General features: G+C 53.3%; 1 protein-coding gene across 6 annotated transcripts; it reads left to right on the top strand.

Annotated features, from left to right (window-relative positions):
• Positions 1-2,207: 2,207 nt before the first annotated feature.
• On the top strand, positions 2,208-18,776 carry CCDC120 (coiled-coil domain containing 120). Of its 6 annotated transcripts, none has more exons than XM_070290050.1 (12): positions 2,208-2,627; positions 8,044-8,207; positions 11,448-11,597; positions 11,712-11,802; positions 11,943-12,076; positions 12,734-12,874; positions 13,474-13,771; positions 14,258-14,320; positions 14,610-14,784; positions 14,921-15,019; positions 16,204-17,118; positions 17,611-18,776. In XM_070290050.1, exons 4-12 carry the CDS (start codon positions 11,754-11,756, stop codon positions 17,723-17,725), a joined length of 1,989 nt encoding a protein of 662 aa, XP_070146151.1. In that variant the 5' UTR covers positions 2,208-2,627; positions 8,044-8,207; positions 11,448-11,597; positions 11,712-11,753; the 3' UTR covers positions 17,726-18,776. The 6 variants fall into 6 exon arrangements, with proteins under 6 accessions (XP_070146151.1, XP_070146150.1, XP_070146154.1 ...); XM_070290049.1 differs by having other exon boundaries at positions 2,320-2,627; positions 11,448-11,547; XM_070290053.1 differs by lacking the exon at positions 17,611-18,776 and having other exon boundaries at positions 2,320-2,627; positions 11,448-11,547; positions 16,204-17,221.
• Positions 18,777-19,105: the final 329 nt, after the last annotated feature.

Below are 19,105 nucleotides of genomic sequence, written 5' to 3'. Positions count from 1 at the left end.
TGCTAAAGCTGAAACTCCAGTACTTTGGCCACCTCATGCGAAGAGCTGACTCATTGGAAAAGACTCTGATGCTGGGAGGGATTGGGGGCAGGAGGAGAAGGGGACAACAGAGGATGAGATGGCTGGATGGCACCACTGACTCGATGGACGTGGGTCTGAGTGAACTCCAGAAGTTGGTGATGGACAGGGAGGCCTGGCGTGCTGGGATTCATGGAGTCAGAAGAGTCGGACATGACTGAGCGACTGAAGCAAACCGAACTGAACTGATCTGAGCCACAGTCAACTCCCAGTCTTGTTTTTTCTGACTGTATAGAGCTTCTACATCTTTGGCTGCAAAGAATATGATCAATCTGATTTCAGTATTGACCATCTGGTGATATCCATGTGTAAAGTCTTCTCCTGTGTTGTTGGAAAACGGTGTTTTCTATGACCAATGGGTTCTCTTGGCAGAACTCTATTAGCTTTTGCCCTGCTTCATTCTGTACTCCAAGGCCACATTTGCCTGTTACTCCAGGTATCTCTTGACTTCCTACTTTCGCATTCCAGTCCTCTACAATGAAAAGGACATCTTTTGGGGTGTTAGTTTTAGAAGGTCTTGTAGGTCTTCATAGAACTGTTCAACTTCAACTTCTTCAGCATTACTGGTCAGGGCATAAACTTGGATTACCGTAATATTGAATGGTTTGCCTTGGAAACGAACAGAGATCATTCTGTCATTTTTGAGATTGCATCCAAGTATTGCATTTCAGACTCTTTTGTTTACTATGATAACTACTCCATTTCTTCTAAGGGATTCTTGCCCACAGTGTAGATATAATGGTCATCTGAGTTAAATTCACCCATTCCAGTCCATTTTAGTTCAGTGATTCGTAAAATGTTGATGCTTACTCTTGCCATCTCCTGTTTGACCACTTCCAATTTGCCTTGATTCATGGACCTAACATTCCAGATTCCTATGCAATATTGCTCTTTACAGCATCAGACTTTACTTCCATCACCAGTCACAGCCACAACTGCATGTTGTTTTTGCTTTGGCTTTGTTTCTTCATTCTTTCTGGAGTTATTTCTCCACCGATCTCCCACAGCATATTGGGCCCCTATTGACCTGGGGAGTTCATCGTTCAGTTTCCTATCTTTTTGCCTTTTCATGCTGTTCATGGGGTTCTCAAGGCAAGAATACTGAAGTGGTTTGGCATTCCCTGTCAGTGACTTTTATTGTATGCAAATTATACCTCAATTAAGCTGTTTTAAGAAAAGATCATTGAAGGATGCTCTGTAATATAATAGGGTCACTTAAGAATGATTTAGGGTGTTGGTAAGTGTCATTGGAAGGCTTGAGGGACACATTTGGGGTCACTGGAGTATGATTTGAAGGTAACTGCAGAAATAAAGTTAGTGATTATTTGGAGATATTGTTGAGGACTGTTGGAGTGTGCTCTGGGGTCAGAGTATGGGTCGGTATTTGGAGATGGAGAAGGTTTGGAGGGTAGTTTGAAGTGCAGTTGGGGGAATCTCACTTTGAGTAGTTGGGAGTATATGGAATAGTGATAGGGGCTTTGGAAGTTAGTTTTGCTGGGAGTGGGGTTGGTCAGTGAAATGTTTGGTGGTGGTAAGGGGTTTAGAGTTAGAGCTGGTGACTGTTGGAATTGATTTGGGGTGCAGGTAAAGGTCACATCCAAAGGTAGTTGAGAATATTTGGAGTGGCTTGAGTGCCATCTGGGGGTCAAAAGAGTATGGTTAGAAGGGTACATGGAGAGTGGTTTAGGGTCCATGCAGGATGTTTTGGGTGCATACTAGGGGGAGATGAGTGTGATTTGGAAGTGCTCTTTGGACACTCAAGGTTTCAGGGCTGATTGTAGATGGTTGGGGGAACAATTTGAGGTATTGGAGGGTAGCTTATTCGTACAGCTTAGGTGTTCAACGCAGGTAGATTGTGGGTACTGCTTTGGGATCAATGGACAGTAGTTTGGGGATACAATTTGGGAGATGTGAAATGTGGTTTGGAGTGCATTGGGGGCATGGAGGGCAGTTGGGGGAATTCAGAGGTGTGCTGGTGGCTGACAGAAGGAAGTTTGGGGTGTTCGTCACGGGGTGACTTGGGGTGAGAGGACACTAGTCTGATCACTGAGGGGGCGTGGCTTCAGTATGAGAAAGATCCACGGCCTCGAGAAAGCGAGTGCGCACGCGCTCCGAGCTGGTTCGCTCCTGGCGCTCCCAGGGCAGGAAAATCGAAGACCCAAACTAGCGCCTGCGCACTCGGACTCCGCCGCTGCTGTGGTCTCGCGCCCCGCCCCCCGTCTGCCCCCCCCGACCCCGCCCCTCCCAGCTCGCGCTCAGCGGCGGAGGTGGAGGTGCAGTCGGGAGCCGACAGACCCGAGTTGAAGGTGGGGGGCCGGGGTCCACCGCCCGCGGCGGAGCGGGTACTCCTCTCTTACCCTCCCTGCGTCCCCAGTCTGGCCCCCACGGCTCACAGTCGCGCGGCCGAACGCGGCCCGCGGGCAGGGCGCGGAAAGGGAGTAGGCAGGAGCCCGGGGACGAGCTGGGGGTAGCGAGGGAGGGGCGCCGCGCCCCCCTCCCCACGCCATTGCCTGCACGGACACCGCCTACGCCGCGGGCGCGGACACTAGGTGAGTAGAGCCGGCTTGGGGTTGTAAAAGAGGAGACAGGGTGGGGTGAAGGCCCAGAAACGCCGACCAGCGATGTACCTGCGCTGGCACCCCCGACCTCTGACTCCGTGGTCTCCCTCTCGACCCTTGACTTACCTGGCTACATCTTTTTAAATCTGGAACCCCTGCCAGTTTTGGCCCAAGGACCTCTGGACTGACCCCTGACTAACCATATTCTGGCCTGGTGTGATCCTCAACCTTTGTTTTGCCCCCCTAAACCCAGTCCTGACCCCAAAGCATCCTTGACCTGACCCCAGATCCTTGCCTGACCCGTTCCGTCTCTGAAGCTCATCTCGCCTTGTCTTGATCACCCCAGTTTTTGTCCTGATGCTTCACGTGCCTGTTGCCTAAACTCTAGTCTAGTCACTGGACCCCTACCAGTCATGTCCTGTCTGCTAAACTCCAGTCTGATCTAGGTCTGTCCTGATCCCCAACCTCTGATTTCTGTACTTTCTTCCCCAGGTCCCCCTCCTGACTCCTGAACTCCATCCTGGCCCATCACCTTTAGACTCTCCCTCTTGCCTCCTGCCATGCCCCTGCCCCCAGGTCTATGCTGTTTCCCCGTTGTCTTCCCTAGGCCCACCACTGTCCTCATTCCTATCTACATTCTGTCCAAATCTTTTCCTGTTCCTTACCTCCATCCTGAACCTGCTCTTTTCCCTACCCTCTTCCTTGACTGCTGTCTTGGCCTGTTCTCCATCATGCCTTCTGACTACCCTTTTATACTGACCCTGATCCCTGCCTGCTCTTTTGTCCCCTACTTTTTCTCTGGCCTTTGTCCTGAACCTTACTCTATCCCATTCTCTGGCCAGTGCCCTGGCTCCTTCTCCGTCTTTTGACCTCCATCCTACAATGATTCTGATTTTGTTTTGTTCCCTATACTCCTTCCTGTTCTGTCCCTTCATCCTGTCCCAACCCGAGGCCCCTTTTCTGCCCCTTACCATGACCTTCCATGCCATTCAGCTCTCTCTTCGTAACATCCACTTTCCATCTCCTCTGAGCCCAGAAGGACAGGGGTCCCATTATACCTTCCCCTTGAACTTGGAGGTTCCACTGTACCCATTATCTCTGAAATTCATCCCAGAAGCTTTTCTTAGCATGAGCAAATAAATAGCAAACAACCTTGTGGGCCCCCTGTGACTGAGGGAGTTTTCACATGTGATTTCTCTCATCCCCTACCCAGTGATCTCACACAGAAATCGCATTTCTCTCCCTGCCCCAGGAGGGCGTGGAACTGTTCCTGCCTTCCCCCGCCCCCCGCCACTCCCCAAGTGTGAAGGAGCACCCTAAATTATTCAGTGACTCTCTCGAAGTCTGTGAAGTCTGGGTCATGTTTCCAGCCTTGCTACATTGGGGGCTGATGTGAGTCCTCTAGGTCGTGTTATCCCCATCTCCTGGTCTTGATCTTGGGTGCAATGATCCCTGCTTTCCTGGCCTGAAAAAAGTCCATTCTAGGCCAGAGGCTTCAGGGCTTGGTAGAGGTAGGATGCAGGCAGGAGTTTATCCTTTTCCTCTCAGCAGGAAGCAATACAAATCTTGATGCTAAGTCGATCCTACCTCTGCGGGCAGGTCTGTGTGTATTGGGTGTGTGGTGGGGGTCTGTTAGAATCAGGCCCATCCAGTAGTGACAGTAATATCAAGAAAAAATATGAAGTTCTCTCACTGTCTGAATCTCCTTGATTTTGAAGACAGACAAGGAGAATTTGAGTACTGAGGAGGTAACATGTCATTCAATTCTGTTTTATTCTTGTATTTCTCGTAGAGAATAGTGAGAGTTTGAATAATGAAATAACGGACCTGTTTCATTTATCCAAACCTGTTAATGACAACACAAACATCTCTCACTATTCTAGTGTATTTGGTACCCAAGTTCTGAGAGGAGAGTTTGAATAGTTCACACAGTGAAAGATACTAAGTTATCTGAAGGTATTTTGTTTTAGCATTTTACAGAGTGAGTAGGGAGAGTTCAGGTAGTGAAGGATAATGGCTTTAACTCAGAAATGTGTTCAGATCTACTAATTTTCCTGTGCTCCAGTGGCAAGGATTGGGATAGTAAGGGCATCTCGTTATAGAAATATATTTGGTTCCTGTTATTTTGCCTGGTGAGTAAGGAAAGCTCAGAGAGTGAGGAAAAGGAAAAGGGAAAGTGAAAAAGGAAAAGGACAGCTCAGAGATTGAATCCTATCTCAGAAATGTATCAAAGCCCATTCACTTCCTGTATTTGGATAGTGAGAGTTCAGACAATTTTTCTGAATATATTTGGTTCCTGCATTTTTGATGTTGAGTAGGGAGAGGCTGGATAATGAGGAAAAACAGCTCTGTTTCAAATATGTCTTGTTTGGCAAGTAGAGAGGGTTCTATATCTGGGTGGCAAGTAGGGAGGGTTTTGAGGCTGAAATATGTGTGTGTGCGTGTGTGTGTGTGTGTGTTTGATTCCTGAGTTTGGACTGGGAAGAAACAATTATGTATAACATAGTACATATGCATATTGACCACTTACCATGGGCCAACCTGTCCTAAACTGTCCCAAGCAAGCTTTGGATCTCTTAGCTCATGTCATGCTCACAATCACCCTGAGTTATATACTGCTGTCATCACCCCCATTTTACAGATGAAGACGTTGAGTTACAGAGAAGTTGAGTGACTTGCCCAAGCAGTCACACTTTTGAATCCAAGACCCACCACTTGCTAGCCCTATAGGAAGAGGCCCCAGGAGACTCAGGTCCCCACTGGGGTGTGGCCTAGAGGTGGTTGTCTTCTCAGTTCAGTTCAGTTGCTCAGTCGTGTCTGACTCTTTGCAACCCCATGGACTACAGCACGCCAGGCTTCCCTGTCCATCACCAACTCCCAGAACTTACTCAAACTCATGTCCATTGAGTCAGTGATACCATCCAACCATCTCATCCTCTGTCGTCCCCTTCTCCTCCCACCTCCATTCTTTCCCAGCATCAGGGTCTTTTCCAATGAGTCAGCTCTTCGCATGAGGTGGCCAAAGGATTGGAGTGTCAGCTTCAGTATCAGTCCTTCCAATGAATATTTAGGACTTATTTCCTTTAGGATTGATTGGTTGGATCTCCTTGCAGTCCAGGGAACTCTCAAGAGTCTTCTGCAACACCATGGTTCAAAAGCATCAATTTTTTGGTGCTCACCTTTCTTTATAGTCCAACTCTCACATCCATACATGACTACTGGACAAACCAAACCTTTGACTAGATGGACCTTTGTTGGCAAAGTGAGGGCTCTGCTTTTTAATATGTTGTCTAGGTTGGTCATAACTTTTCTTCCAAGAAGCAAGCATCTTTTAATTTCATGTCTGCAGTCACCATATGCAGTGATTTTGGAGCCCCAAAAAATAAAGTCTGTCATTGTTTCTGTTGTTTCCCCGTCTATTTGCCATGAAGTGATGGGACCAGATGCCATGATCTTAGTTTTCTGAATGCTGAGGTTTAAGCCAACTTTTTCACTCTCCTCTTTCACTTTCATCAAGAGGCTCTTTAGTTCTTCCTCACTTTTGCCATAATTGTGGTGTCATCTGCATATCTGATGTTATTGATATTTCTCCTGGCAATCTTGATTCCAGCTTGTACTTCATCCAGTCCAGCATTTCTCATGATGTACTCTGCATATAAGTTAAATAAGCAGGGTGACAATATACAGCCTTGACAGATTCCTTTCCTGATTTGGAACCAGTCTGTTGTTCCATGTCCAGTTCTAACTGTTGCTTCTTGACCTGCATACAGATTTCTCAGGAGGCAGGTCAGGTGGTCTGGTATTCCCATCTTTCAGAATGTTCCACAGTTTGTTGTGATCCACATAGTCAAAGGCTTTGGCGTAGTCAATAAAGCAGAAGTAGATGTTTTTCTGGAACTCTCTTGCTTTTTTTGATCCAACGGATGTGGCAATTTGATCTCTGGTTCCTCTGCCTTTTCTAAATCCAGCTTGAACACCTGGAAGTTCACGGTTCATGTACTGTTGAAGCCCAGCTTGGAGAATTTTGAGCATTACTTTGCTAGCATGTGAGATGAGGGAGTGTGTGGTAGTTTGTGTGGTAGTTTGAGCATTCTTTGGCATTGCCTTTCTTTGGGATTGGAATGAAAACTGACCTTTTCCAGTCCTGTGGCCACTGCTGAGTTTTCCAAATTTGCTGACATGTTGAGTGCAGCACTTTTCACAGCATCATCTTTCAGGATTTGAAATAGCTCTACTGGAATTCCATCACCTCCAGTAGCTTTTTTCGTAGTGTTGCTTCCTAAGGCCCACTTGACTTCCCATTCCAGGATGTCTGGCTCTAGGTGAGTGATCACACCATTGTGATTATCTGGGTCATGAGGATCTTTTTTGTATAGTTCTTCTGTGTATTCTTGCCACCTCTTCTTAATATCTTCTGCTTCTGTTCGGTCCACACCATTTCTGTCCTTTACTGTGCCCATCTTTGTCTTGTGGGGGCTGTTAAAAGTCATGGACAAGGCCAATGATGTGTGTGGGTGACTCCGCCCTGCCTCGCCCAAGAGCCCCAGTTACCTGCTCTTCCCTTCTTACCCTTGTCCCAACCCACCTCTGCCTGAGTTTATTATGTAGTTATTAGCAATTGTGAATGACATGGTGTGAGTTTCCTTGCATTTTGAAATGTCTTCCAAAGTTACTTTGGCCTCCGTTGGTTGGCTGTGTTTGCGCCATTTACCCGTTTTCCAGATGCGGAAACCTAAGCCTTGAGACTCAGTCTGCATCGCTGGCCAGATACCCTGTCCCTCTCAGCCCTGAATTTATAAATATCCCCCTTCTGAGCATCCTTGGTGTCCCACAACACAGCGGGTTGGGGGCCATGGCTGAGAGGACACTCCCCACCAACACTCAGCTGCCCAGCTTGTGGCTTCTGCCTCCATCAGCCCCAGGCAGTAAAGGGAGGGAGAAGGGGGGTGATGAAAGTGGCCTTTGTGTCCCATGCCGGAAATCTCACAGCCAGGAAGAAAGGTGGGCAGGGTAGCAGGAGGCCTGTAGCGTGCACATGGGGCGTTGCTGATACAGAGCAAGTTCCTTTCCAGCCTTGGCCCCCACCTGTCAAGTGGGGAGGGAGCTTTCCTCACTCTGCTCTTTCACATCATGGCATGGGCTGCTGTCGGGGCCTGGGCTAGGCTTGGGCCCTGAGGGCACAGAGCAGATGGTCCCTAATGGAACTCAGGATGTGTGTGGGGTGTGCCAGGGCAGGCCCAAAGCCCAGGTGGTGGTGCAGGGGAAACAGTCGGTCCATCAGTCTGATCCATCGCAGAGACTGATAGCCTCCCATTTCCTTGACTCCTGGCCAAAAATGCCCCAGGGGGTGGGGGAGACCCAGCCTGGATATGAAGTGTGAACCGTCCCTACTCCTCCTCCCCTGCAGGAGTTGCCTCTGTCAACCTGCAATCCAGCACCCCGCCCCTGCAGTTCTGATTGTAGCTGCTCTCACGCCTCTGTGATCAGAGTTGGGCCTCTTCACCTGTGCGGGGAGGCCCCCCGCTTCATCTCTCCAAGCTCTGTGGAGCTGGGTCTGTGCCATCCTCTCAGGTGTGTAGGGGTTGGGGGGGTGGTTAAACCACTGGTGTGTTTCTGCTCTTTGCTGGGATGATTTCTTGTGGCGCTGCAGAAGGTTGTAGGGTCCTGAGACATGGTCTCTCTTAGAAAAGTGGACCTCGTTTGTCCCACTTTGGGAAACTGTTACCTCAATGAGGGTGGGAATTGCCTTCTGACCTTTTCCCACACCTGCCTCGCCTTGGGAGGAAAGGGTAAAGGATATCCAGAAAGTGATGGGTGCTGCCACAAGAGGCACACACCCATTGCGCACCCAAATCCTTTTGTGTGCTTAGCCTCTCCCCAGACCTCCAGCCTTCGGCTCCTAGGGTGGGCAGGATTGAATCTGGGCCCTTGGGCAGCACCAGAGGCAGCTACCACTCCCACGACCATTAACCCTTCCTCCTCGGTCCTCTACTAGGTATATGGGGTAAAGGGGGAGGTCCAGGCTCTCTTCTTGGCCATGCTGGACTCCCAGGGGAGACATGACTCCAAGACAGCTCTTAAGGGTGACCCAAGCCCTGGTGTCAGGCAGGCAAGGGTTAAAAGGTATGGGCTGGCCCAGTCCCTGGCCAGGTAGGCTGGGCCATTACCTAGTGGGAGGTGGCCTAGGCATCCGCCACTGGGCTCACCACTTATTGCCACTACCAGCGGGAGCAGGGCCTTGTCGAAGCAACCTTTTTTTTTTTTGAGGTACCTGAGGCCACCCCACAGCACCTCTCTGACGGGTGAGCACCCGGGAGCAGTGGGGCCAGGGGCGAGGGGTGAGGGGAGAAAGGCATGGGTATGCTGAAGTTCCCTACCAGAGTGAGGTTTGTGTGAGAGGCACAACCAGGAAGGAGGGCCTGGCTAAAGGGGCAAAGCCTAAAATGTCCAATTTCCTTTCCTGGCATGAAGCCAGTTCCTTGCTGGAAGTGGATGAGGGGAAGGAATGAGGGAGAAGAGAAGCTGGCACCCTATTAGCAGAAGAGCGCCCCTTCTCCACTGCCTCCTACTTCCTGTCCCCTTTCCTCCACTGCCGGGGTAGCCCCTGCCCTCCTTCAACCCAGGGCTCAGCCCCCTAGGAAAGCGTAGACTGGGGTATTGAGAACTGCCTCCCACACCTGTCTGCTCACCACCCCTATCTGTGCCCCTAGAGGGGGCCCCGGGGCGACCTCTCGGGCAGTGTGGGGAACGGTGCAATACATCAGGAGTTGTTATTTGCTCCAGAGATGGCAGGATGTAGAAATGGGGGTCCCACTGAGGTGTTGGGGTGCCACCCAGTTGAGGTGTCTTGGTTGTAAACAGTCATTACAGCCAGGAATTTCTTTCTCGGCTGTGGTGTCAGAAAGGCAGACCTGAAAAACCTGCTGGGCCCGCCGCCTCTGGGTGTGTGTGGGGGCCCTTTGCAGCTCTCACTGCAGCCCATCCTCAGATAGGACAGGGACAAAGGGTCACCAGTGGGGAGACCCAGGGGCTGGTTGGGGGTGTGTCGGGGAGGGAGCTGCTGGGATCCCCTCTTTCTCACCATCCTTGGGTGGGAACCAGGCTGCCCCAGGCCCCCAGGCCAGTGTGGAGAGGGTAGGCGAGTGGAGGCAGAGGCTTGGGAGCGGGTGTGAGAGTGTGGGGGTGTGGGGCGTTGACCTGTGTCTAACCTGCCTGATGACCCCATGACTCAGGCCCTAGCTATGTCCCTGAGGTCAGGCTGACAGGGTGTGGAGTCGGGGTTCCTGTCTGGACCCCGTGTGGACTTCCAGGATGCCACAAGCTCTATAAGCTCCCAGGGAAAGAAGGCTGAGGGAGATGGAAGGAAGATGAAGCAGCCCAGTGTGGGATGGAGGAGTGATCCTGGTGAATGGGCCCATTGGGGAGGAGTTGAGGCTCCTGTTGGGGTTAAGGAAGGTTTAGGGGAGCCTTCCTCAAACCCAAATGGGAGCTGAGGAAGAAGGAACCCCTGGAGCCAAGGAGCAGAGGAATCTAAGCTGGGACCTCAAGGAAAGCCTGCCATGCCAGGCAGTGTCAGCCCTTGGAAGCTGACTGCTGCCTGGGGGTGCAAAATAGCTTTAGGGACTGACCCCGCCCCTGATTTTGAGGATTAGGAACCCCTGCTTTGTTGGAGGGGCATAGACCCCAAGAGGTGGGTGAGAGGCCTGCTGAGAAACTGCTGGCACCCTATTAGCAGCTTGGCCATGTACTCCAAGATACACATACAGAAGGGGCTTGAACCCACCCCACCAAGGGTGCCTGGGTCTTCTCCACACCTGGCCACCACGTAACAACAAGCTGGGGATTGCGGAGGCAGGTAGAGATGGAACCTCTATAGCCTCAGGAGGTCCCCCCAGTCGCCTGCTGCCGAGGTCAGACCAGGTGGTGGGAGGTGATGTCACCTAGCTACCCAGCTGGGGACTGAGCAGGCTGTGGGAGGGAGGGAGCAAACTCCAAAGGAAGGGATGAGGACAGGGCTGGCAACCAGCCAAGGCCAGCTCCATGGTCAACCAGGATGTCTGGGGCCGAGAAGGAGGCAGTCGCTTGTTATCTGCAGCTGTGGACTTTGCCACTCCCAGTCCTGGCAGGGTGACTTCCCTATGCCTCTGTGGAACAGGCTGGCATGCTGGGTGGGGCTGGATGGGTCCTGAGGCCAAGTGAACGCTTTTGCTGCTGCACCAGGGCCACAGGACGGAGTTGGGACAAGGAGTTTGCAGTCATTCTTTTATTCACCCAGCAGACACTCCCTTGAGCACTTGCTGTGTGCCCGGAAGTATTCTGAATGCCAGAGTTACTGATAACATTTTCTGTTCTCATAAAGGTACAAGGGAGGCATAGTCTTGACATAGTGTGGGGCCCACCTCTGGAAATCACACTGAAGCCCCAGAATATAAGAGAGAACCAGGGGCTGGAGTGGCCGGAGGGGGAAGTGCACTCCAGACAGCAGCCGCAGCCTGCGCAAAGGCCTGGAACCCTGATGGGCTGAGAGGTTATGAGGGATTCGTGAGGTTCAGCACCTCTGGGGAGGGAGAGTGTTGGACCAGAGGGTGGGCCTGGCTACATCCTTAGCTGTAGGCAGATTATTTAATCTCTTTGTGTCTTACTCGTATGTCTAAAATGGAGGTAATAATGGTCACGGAAACTGCCATCGCAGGGTGGTTGTGAGGATTAAATGTGACATATAAGGTAACTGTTCCAGGCACCCAGATGGTTAATAAAGCCCCACTGTTGTTCTAGTTGGTTGCATCTGTACTGTTAATTCTCCTTTCCCAGGCAAGACTCCTGACGGTGGCCCATGGGCCTCTGAGGAGGTGTTGTAAGTCCGCCCAGCTCCCCACTTGCTGTGCTCCCACTCAATGGGAAGGGAACCAAGGTACCCGGGCCTTGACATTGGCACAGATTCTGAGAGGGCAGGCCAAGCAGGTGGGTGGGGTCAGGGTCCTCCTTATTCCAGCTGGGGCACGGGCACCTGGGTAGGGGTGGAGGGTGGGGGCGCATGCTGGATGATCCCCAGTGGCTCCCCTGCATCACTGCTAGGCCTTGTCCAGCCATCAGTCACGGCATCCTGACAGCTTCAGGATGGAAGTCAAAGGTCAGCTGATCAGCTCTCCCACCTTCAACGCCTCAGGTCGGTGTCTGGTTCCCCCTCTTGCTGCCTCCTCCCCTGCTCTGAGTTACCACTCGCCTGTGTGGGAAGGAGTGGGCCCTGGCCCCACAGCTGCTCCAAGATGCCCCCCACCCCCTGATCTTCACTCCTTCTGTGTCCAGCTGCCCTGTTTGGAGAGGCTGCCCCCCAGATGAAGTCAGAACGTCTACGGAGTCTACTCGACCGGCAGCGGGCCCTGCAGGAGGCCCTGAGCCTGAAACTTCAGGAGCTGAGGAAAGTGTGTCTCCAGGAGGCGGTGAGGGCCTGAACCTAAGGGCGTCTGTGGTGGGAGAAGGGAGGCGAGGAGCAGGGACGAGGTAGGCAGACTGAGGCACTTGTCTGAGCTGGAGATTCCCCAAAGCTCAGCTTGGATGTCTTCGAATATGGTAATATTTTACCACAATCCCTTATCAACAATTTGAAATCCAAAAAAGAAGAAGAAGAAAAGCCTCAAAGACAAAAGAAGTTATTTCCCAAACGTGGCAGTAAAACCTGACCAGAAGTGACATGGGCTGATTTATAGTTTCGATTCACCTCTCTCGCTGCAAATGTCCACACAGTTTGCCCGAAACGGTAATGCGGTTCAGAGCATGCAGCCCAGGCCCTGAAGGGAGTGTCATATAATATGTAGTATACAGACGGTGTCACCTTTATAAAAACTGTGAGATTCTGGATTCCAAAGCAGGCTTCCCTGCCTCCCATGCCCACCGGCCCTGGGCTTTGGGCCACGGAGGGGCTGAGAGTGTGCCACACACCCACCTGGTGGAGAATTAGGAAGAGGAAGAGAAATAACAGGTGTGGGCGCTGAGCAGGGCTGGGCTGCTAGTGGGACTTCTGTACCTTCGTGTCATGACTGCTTTGCCCCATCCCCCCAACTAACCCTTGGTAGTCTTCAATCCCTGACCCCACCCAGGAGCTGACTGGCCAGTTGCCTCCCGAGTGCCCACTGGAGCCTGGTGAACGACCCCAGTTGGTCCGCCGGCGTCCCCCTGCAGCCCGCGCCTACCCTCCACCGCACCCCAACCCAGCACACCACTCCATGTGCCCCACCGAGGTGAGCTAATGGGCACGCCGAGCAAGGCAGGGGTGGGACAGGATCCCAGAGGAAGCTGAGAGGGTCTTATGGCCAGGGCATAAGGAGAGACTAAGGCTTCCCTGGTGGCTCAGAATCCACCTGCTATATGGGAGACCTGGTTTCCATCCCTGGGTGGGGAAGATCCCCTGGAGAAGGGAACAGCTACCCACTCCAGTATTCTTGCCTGGAGAATCTCATGGACAGAGGAGCCTGCTGGGCTATAGTCCATAGGGTCACAAAGAGTGGGACACAACTGAGCACCTTTCACTTTCACTCTCAAGGTGGGGAGGGAAGGAGCCTAAGGGAGGTGGCTTCCAGGTCTGAGAGAAGATACTGGTCCCTAACTGTCAGGATAAGCCTTTCCCCCTGCCCCAGGAAGATGAGCAGGTGCAGCTCTAATGCACACAAACCCTGCCCCCAGAGGAACAGTAGGTGCCCCCAGAGGAACAGTAGGTGCCCCCAGGAGGGGCAGGCCCCGCCCCCAGCCTATCCAGACTCTGACACCGCCTGGTCCTGGTGCCTGGCATTTCCATTTCCAACATCTGGTCCCGTCGCACCCTCTTGGGTGGGCCCCGCAGGAGCTGGCGCTTGAGGCCCTGGAGCGAGAGGTGTCTGTGCAACAGCAGATCGCCGCAGCTGCCCGCCGCCTGGCCTTGGCCCCCGAGCTCAGTGCTGAGCAGCGCCGGCGCCGGCGCCAAGTCCAGGCAGATGCCCTTCGGAGGTTGCACGAGCTGGAGGAGCAGCTTGGGGAGGTCCGGGCCCGCCTTGGCCTCTCGGGGGTCCCGCCATCCCAGCCCCTGCCCCTGTCCACTGGAGGAGCCGTTATCACCGCCCAGGGAGTCTGCCTGGGCACGCGCCTCGCTCAGCTCAGCCATGGTGAGCTCAGGCCCTGTTATCCCACCGACGAGAGCGGGAAGGTGGGCACTGGCTAAGGGGCCTGGCAGGGGTGGAGCTGATGAGCAGCCAGTGAAGATTGGGGGAGGTAGGCAGGACTTAGGGGACCCTAGCTGTGAGAGGAATTGTAGGCTGCTCCCAGGAAAGGGTGGGGACATTGGGAATAGGCCTCAGGCAAGTGAGGGACAGGGCCTTCCCTGGCGGTCCAGTGGTCAAGGCTCTGCACTTCCACTGCAGGGGGCACAGGTTTGATCTCTGGCATAAAAACTAAGATCCCTCATGCCACTCAGTGCAGCCCAACAACAACAAAAAAAAAAAGTGAGGGACTCAGCCCCTGATGGTCTTGGATTTAGGTAAAGGTGGATTCTTGGGAAGTGTGCCAGGTGGGGAGGAGACGGTCCAGTGGTGTAAGGGGGTGGCACCCAGGCCTTGCATTGATAAGCGTGGGTCTCTGCTTTTCACCTGTAGAGGATGTGGTTCTGCACTCAGAGAGCAGCTCCCTCTCAGAGTCTGGGGCCAGCCACGATAATGGTGAGAACCCTTGTCCCCTAAATTCTCCCGTGCTCTGCATTGCCCCTGCCCTCCCTCTTCAGCTCCTCTTTAGCCACACCCCATCCTCTGGCGGAGCTCCCACCTTCTTCACTTCACCACCCTCTCCCCTGTCTCTCCCATCAGCCCCAGTTCCTGCCTGCCTCCCTTGGTTCCTCCGCTACCTGTCCTACCCTGCTTAGCCCTCTGCACCTCCCTAGCCCCTGCCCTTGGCTTTGTCCACAACCCTCCCATTGAATCCCCCCTTCACCATTTTCTCCTTTCTGCTCAGAGGAGCCCCGTGGCTGCTTCCCTCTGGCTGAGCGCCCCTCACCGCCCAAGGCCTGGGACCAGCTGCGGGCAGTCTCTGGGGGCAGCCCTGAGCGGCGAACCCCATGGAAACCACCCCCATCAGATCTTTATGGGGATCTGAAGGGCCGGCGAAACTCTGTGGCCAGCCCCACCAGGTGAGGGTGAGCCCCTCCACTCCTTCCGCACAGCCAGGAGTGGGGGCTGAGCCTGGGTGGGCAGGAGGACCTGCTGGGAGGTACGGTCTCTAACCTGGCCCCCGCCCCCACCCTGGGCCCGCATGTCTCTGTCTAGCCCTACACGCTCACTGCCCAGGAGTGCCTCCAGTTTTGAGGGGCGAAGTGTGCCTGCTACTCCCGTCCTCACCCGGGGCGCTGGCCCCCAGCTCTGCAAGTAAGTGGACTCTAAGGGTGAGTTTGAGGACCAGAGGAGGGAACTGGTAGTTCTAACAGGGGGTACTGGGGAGAGTATTTGGATTCCAAGAGTGTAGGACATGAAAGACTGAGCTTTGAATCCATCAGTTTTATTCTGATTTTCTGTGTAAGTTGTATGAAGAAGCAAGAATTTTATTTATGCTTCAGAACTTTTGTTCATAATGCATCCTATTACATGATAAAGAAATATAGGTAAAATATATTTTGAAATATGCCATATATAATGTATGTGTAATATCACATTATAAATAAATTTTTAATTGACCAAAAAAAGAAAAGAAAGGCTGAGCCTTGAAAGTTGAATAGGAGTTATCTTGGTGCTATATGAGCACCCCCAGCCAACCCCCGCCTTGGAGAAAGAGGGTAGGGATTTGGGGCAGAAGCATTGAAGTTTGAGTATGGGCTTTTCTGTGCATTTTGGGCAAGTCATTTCCCTTCTCTGAATCTTGGTCTCCTCATTTGTAAAACAGGCATATCAATATCTGTCTCTGGAAGAGGCTGTAGGCATAAATGAGTTCTGGTTAACATGTGCTGCATACCTACCATCTGCTAGGAATCAGTACTTGGTATCAAACTCATTTAGTTATCACAACATCCCTATGAGGTAGATGCCGTTATTCTCATTTTAGAGATAAGAAACCCGAGACACAGGTTAACTAACTTGTTGGTAAACCAAAGACCTGGTATTTGAACCCAGACAAATTTGACTCAAGAGTCCATGCTTTTAACCATGGTAGTCTCCTAGTCCTTAAACAAATACGTACTTACCAAGTGCCTACTTTTTCCAGGCTGTGAACAAAAGTCCCCATCCTTGTGACGCTTGCATTCTATGAATAGTGACCTCCCCTGCTAGCATTTCCTCTGGAGTCCCTTGCTTCCATCTCCCTTGGAGCTTAACAGCCCCAGGCACCCCATACATTTTCAACCCCTCTGCTCCCCAGTCCTGGCTAGGGCCTCTGCTGCTCTTAATGTGCCACTCCCTAACGCCTTTACACCCCATTTCTAGTCCGGGGCCCATTTTGGAGTGTGAAAATGAAGGCCCAGAGAGAGGCGTGTGTTGGGGGAGGGGTTGCGGAGCGTGCTTATCCCATCTGCCTGATATTTCTGACCCTTCTCCCATCACCCCCACCTCTGTGCCCCTAGACCCGAAGGCCTCCATTCTCGCCAGTGGTCCAGCAGCCAGGACTCCCAGATGGGCTTCCCACGGGTGGACCCTGTCTCCGACCGCACCTCCCTCTTCGCAGCTCGCACCCGCCGCAGCAATAGCTCCGAGGCCCTGTTGGTGGACCGGGCAGCGGGTGGGGGAGCTGGGTCCCCGCCCGCACCTCTGGTTCTCCCTGCCACCGGTCCCCCAGTCTGCAAGAGCAGTGAGGTGCTATATGAGCGCCCCCAGCCAACCCCTGCCTTTTCCTCCCGCACGGCTGGCCTCCCAGACCCTCCCCGGGCTGCCCGGCCCAGCTCAGCCGCGCCGGCCTCCCGCGGGCCCCCCCGGCTCCCACCCGTGTGTGGGGACTTCCTCTTGGACTATTCCCTGGACCGGGGCCTGCCCCGTGGGGGCAGCGGGACAGGCTGGGGGGAGCTGTTGCCGGCAGCTGAGGTTCCAGGACCCCTCTCCCGCCGCGATGGGCTCGTCGCCATGCTCCCAGGCCCACCGCCTGTGTATGCAGCTGATGGCAGCAGCCCCCTCCTCCGCAGCAAGGACCCCCATAGCCGTGCCCCCCGCACCAAGCCCTGTGGTCTGCCCCTGGAGGCCGCTGAGGGCCTGGAGGCGCATCCCAACCCTCTACTGTGGATGCCCCCACCCGCCCGTATCCCCTCGGCCGGTGAGCGCAGCGGCCACAAGAACCTTGCCCTGGAGGGGCTGCGGGACTGGTACATCCGGAACTCGGGACTGGCCTCGGGGCCCCAGCGCCGGCCTGGGCTCCCTCACATGGGCCCGCAGCACCCGCCCTTCCTTCATGCCCGCTGCTATGAGGTGGGCCAGGCACTGTACGGGGCCCCCAGCCAGGCGCCGCTCCCACACTCGAGGAGTTTCACGGCGCCCCCTGTCTCCGGCAGGTATGGGGGGTGTTTTTACTGATGGGTAGGGGTCTCTTGAGGCAGATGGCAAAGGTGTCCAGGCCAAGGAGCAGCTAGTCATGGTAGCTAATGACAGGGACCACGAAAGAAGTAGCTGCAGCCTTGGCCTGTGGTCCCTGGGCTCTGCCTGACCCGCATTAATTCATGGGGCCTCGGCAGAGGGGTATCTTGGGCCCCGGTAGCAGCAGTTCTTCACCGAACTATTCAAGAGTTGTAATAGTTGAACAGCCAGTGCATGTCAGCTAAAAATGAGCCTTGAAACTAGGGTGCTGGGAGGAAGGGCTGTCCTGTGCCCCTCGCCTTTCTCTTCCTCTTTTCACCGCGCCCCGCACCTGCGAGCCTAAAGGTACTCTCCTGTGCCTGTTTCCACCTCTTTAACGAGCCTCTTTTCCTCTTTCTGTGTCTTGTCCGTCTTTTCCTCTGTCCGGTCTTCCCACCCTGTCTTCTGGATTCCTGCTACCCCTTCTAAAGATACTACGCGGATTTCCTGTACCCCCCGGAGCTGAGCGCTCGTTTAAGTGACCTGACGCTAGAGGGGGAGCAGTCCTCCGGTTCTGACCCCCAGACCCCGGGAACACTGGTCTGACCCCTTCTGACATGCCCCTTGTTGGCCTGGGCAAGACTCCAGTTTGGGGAGTGCACAGCTGACCTCGCTGAGCCCTGGGATAGGGTTGCTGTCACTCCTGGTGGTGGGCACCAACCTGATCATCCAAGGCCCCTGGCTCCCCGTGGGCCCATAAAGGTGTCTGACACCCTGCATCTCCTTTCATGCTGTGCTGGGGACTGGGGGCCTTCTGCCAGCTTAAAAGAGAGGAGGTGATGTAATGGAGACTCCAAGCCCCTTCCTCCATTTCTGTTTACAGTTGTGATTTAGGTATTCACTGTCCTCCCCCAACACTAGACATTTTATAAAAAGGGAAACTGTGATCTCATCCTGGTTGGGTTCATTCCTGTCCCTGTGCCCAGCCTGCTCCATTCAGTGAACCCCCTCCACAAAATGGACCAGATAGGGTCTTGGGGCCCAATTTAGGGCAGTCAGGAGACTGATGTGAACGGAACTCCCTGCCATCCATCCACTGGGACAATTTTTTCTTGGCAGAGGTGCCCACATTTGGAAGGAATGAAGTCTCTGCCCACATGTGGAAGGACTGAAGTCTGGGTGGGAGGCTTGGGTTCATTTTCCCTTCCCCAGGGGTGCCTGAAGGTGCCCCAGACCCTGTCTGTGCCCGCTGTCTCTGCCCACAGAATCAGATGGCTCAGCCTTTGGTGGCAGCCTCTGCCCTCTTCCCAATCAGGAAGCCCCACAGGAGGACCAAAGGGCAGAGCCATTGGGTGTTTTGTGTCCTGGAATGCTGCGGTGGTGGAACCTAGCATCTGGTAGATGCCAATGAAATCCTCAAGTGACGTCTTGCCACTGGCTCCATCGCATCTTCTTGGCTTTCCTTCCATCCACCACTTTTTAAAAACAATTCCACACAAGCTGTGTTTTCTATGATACCTTTCTGTGACTTTCTGAAGCTGGGGGTTCCTCTACCCCCTTTACCTGGTGTGAAAACTTTTCTTTTTGTACCAATGGATCTGGACCCAAAACACTACCACATTGGAAGGGGATTTCTATAATAAATGTGTAAACTGAACCCATGTATTGCTTCCCTATCTGCCTTGCCTTGGGGGCCCACATCTTTACCTAAGATAACATTTTAACAAGAAAAAATATATATATAGCACTGTGGAAACAGCCTTTGATAATGTAATCTGCTTTGGTTTTACTTGCTTTGTGATGTGGGGCAACTTCTTTGCCTGTCCATGCCCAGATTCCTAGGCAAGAGCCCTTAGAGAAACAAATGATGGCAGCAAACACTCCTTGCCCTTAACTCCCTGTGTGTTAATGCCACTCTAGGGATTCCCTGGTGGAACAGTGGTTAGGACCCTGCACTTTCACTGTTGGAGGGCCAAGTTCAACCCC

This window comes from Ovis canadensis, chromosome X, assembly GCF_042477335.2.
Source record: "Ovis canadensis isolate MfBH-ARS-UI-01 breed Bighorn chromosome X, ARS-UI_OviCan_v2, whole genome shotgun sequence".
In the NCBI taxonomy this organism is placed as follows: Eukaryota; Metazoa; Chordata; class Mammalia; order Artiodactyla; family Bovidae; genus Ovis; species Ovis canadensis.
This window is presented reverse-complemented; position numbering and strand designations above follow the sequence as displayed.

Coding starts and splice junctions, on each gene's coding strand:
- CCDC120 (XM_070290054.1), top strand. CDS start 11,531: ATGGGAAGGGAACCAAGGTACCCGGGCCTTGACATTGGCACAGATTCT. Junction 13,772..14,257: donor CCTCGCTCAGCTCAGCCATG/GTGAGCTCAGGC, acceptor TTTCACCTGTAG/AGGATGTGGTTCTGCACTCA. Junction 17,119..17,610: donor GCGCCCCCTGTCTCCGGCAG/GTATGGGGGGTG, acceptor CCCCTTCTAAAG/ATACTACGCGGATTTCCTGT.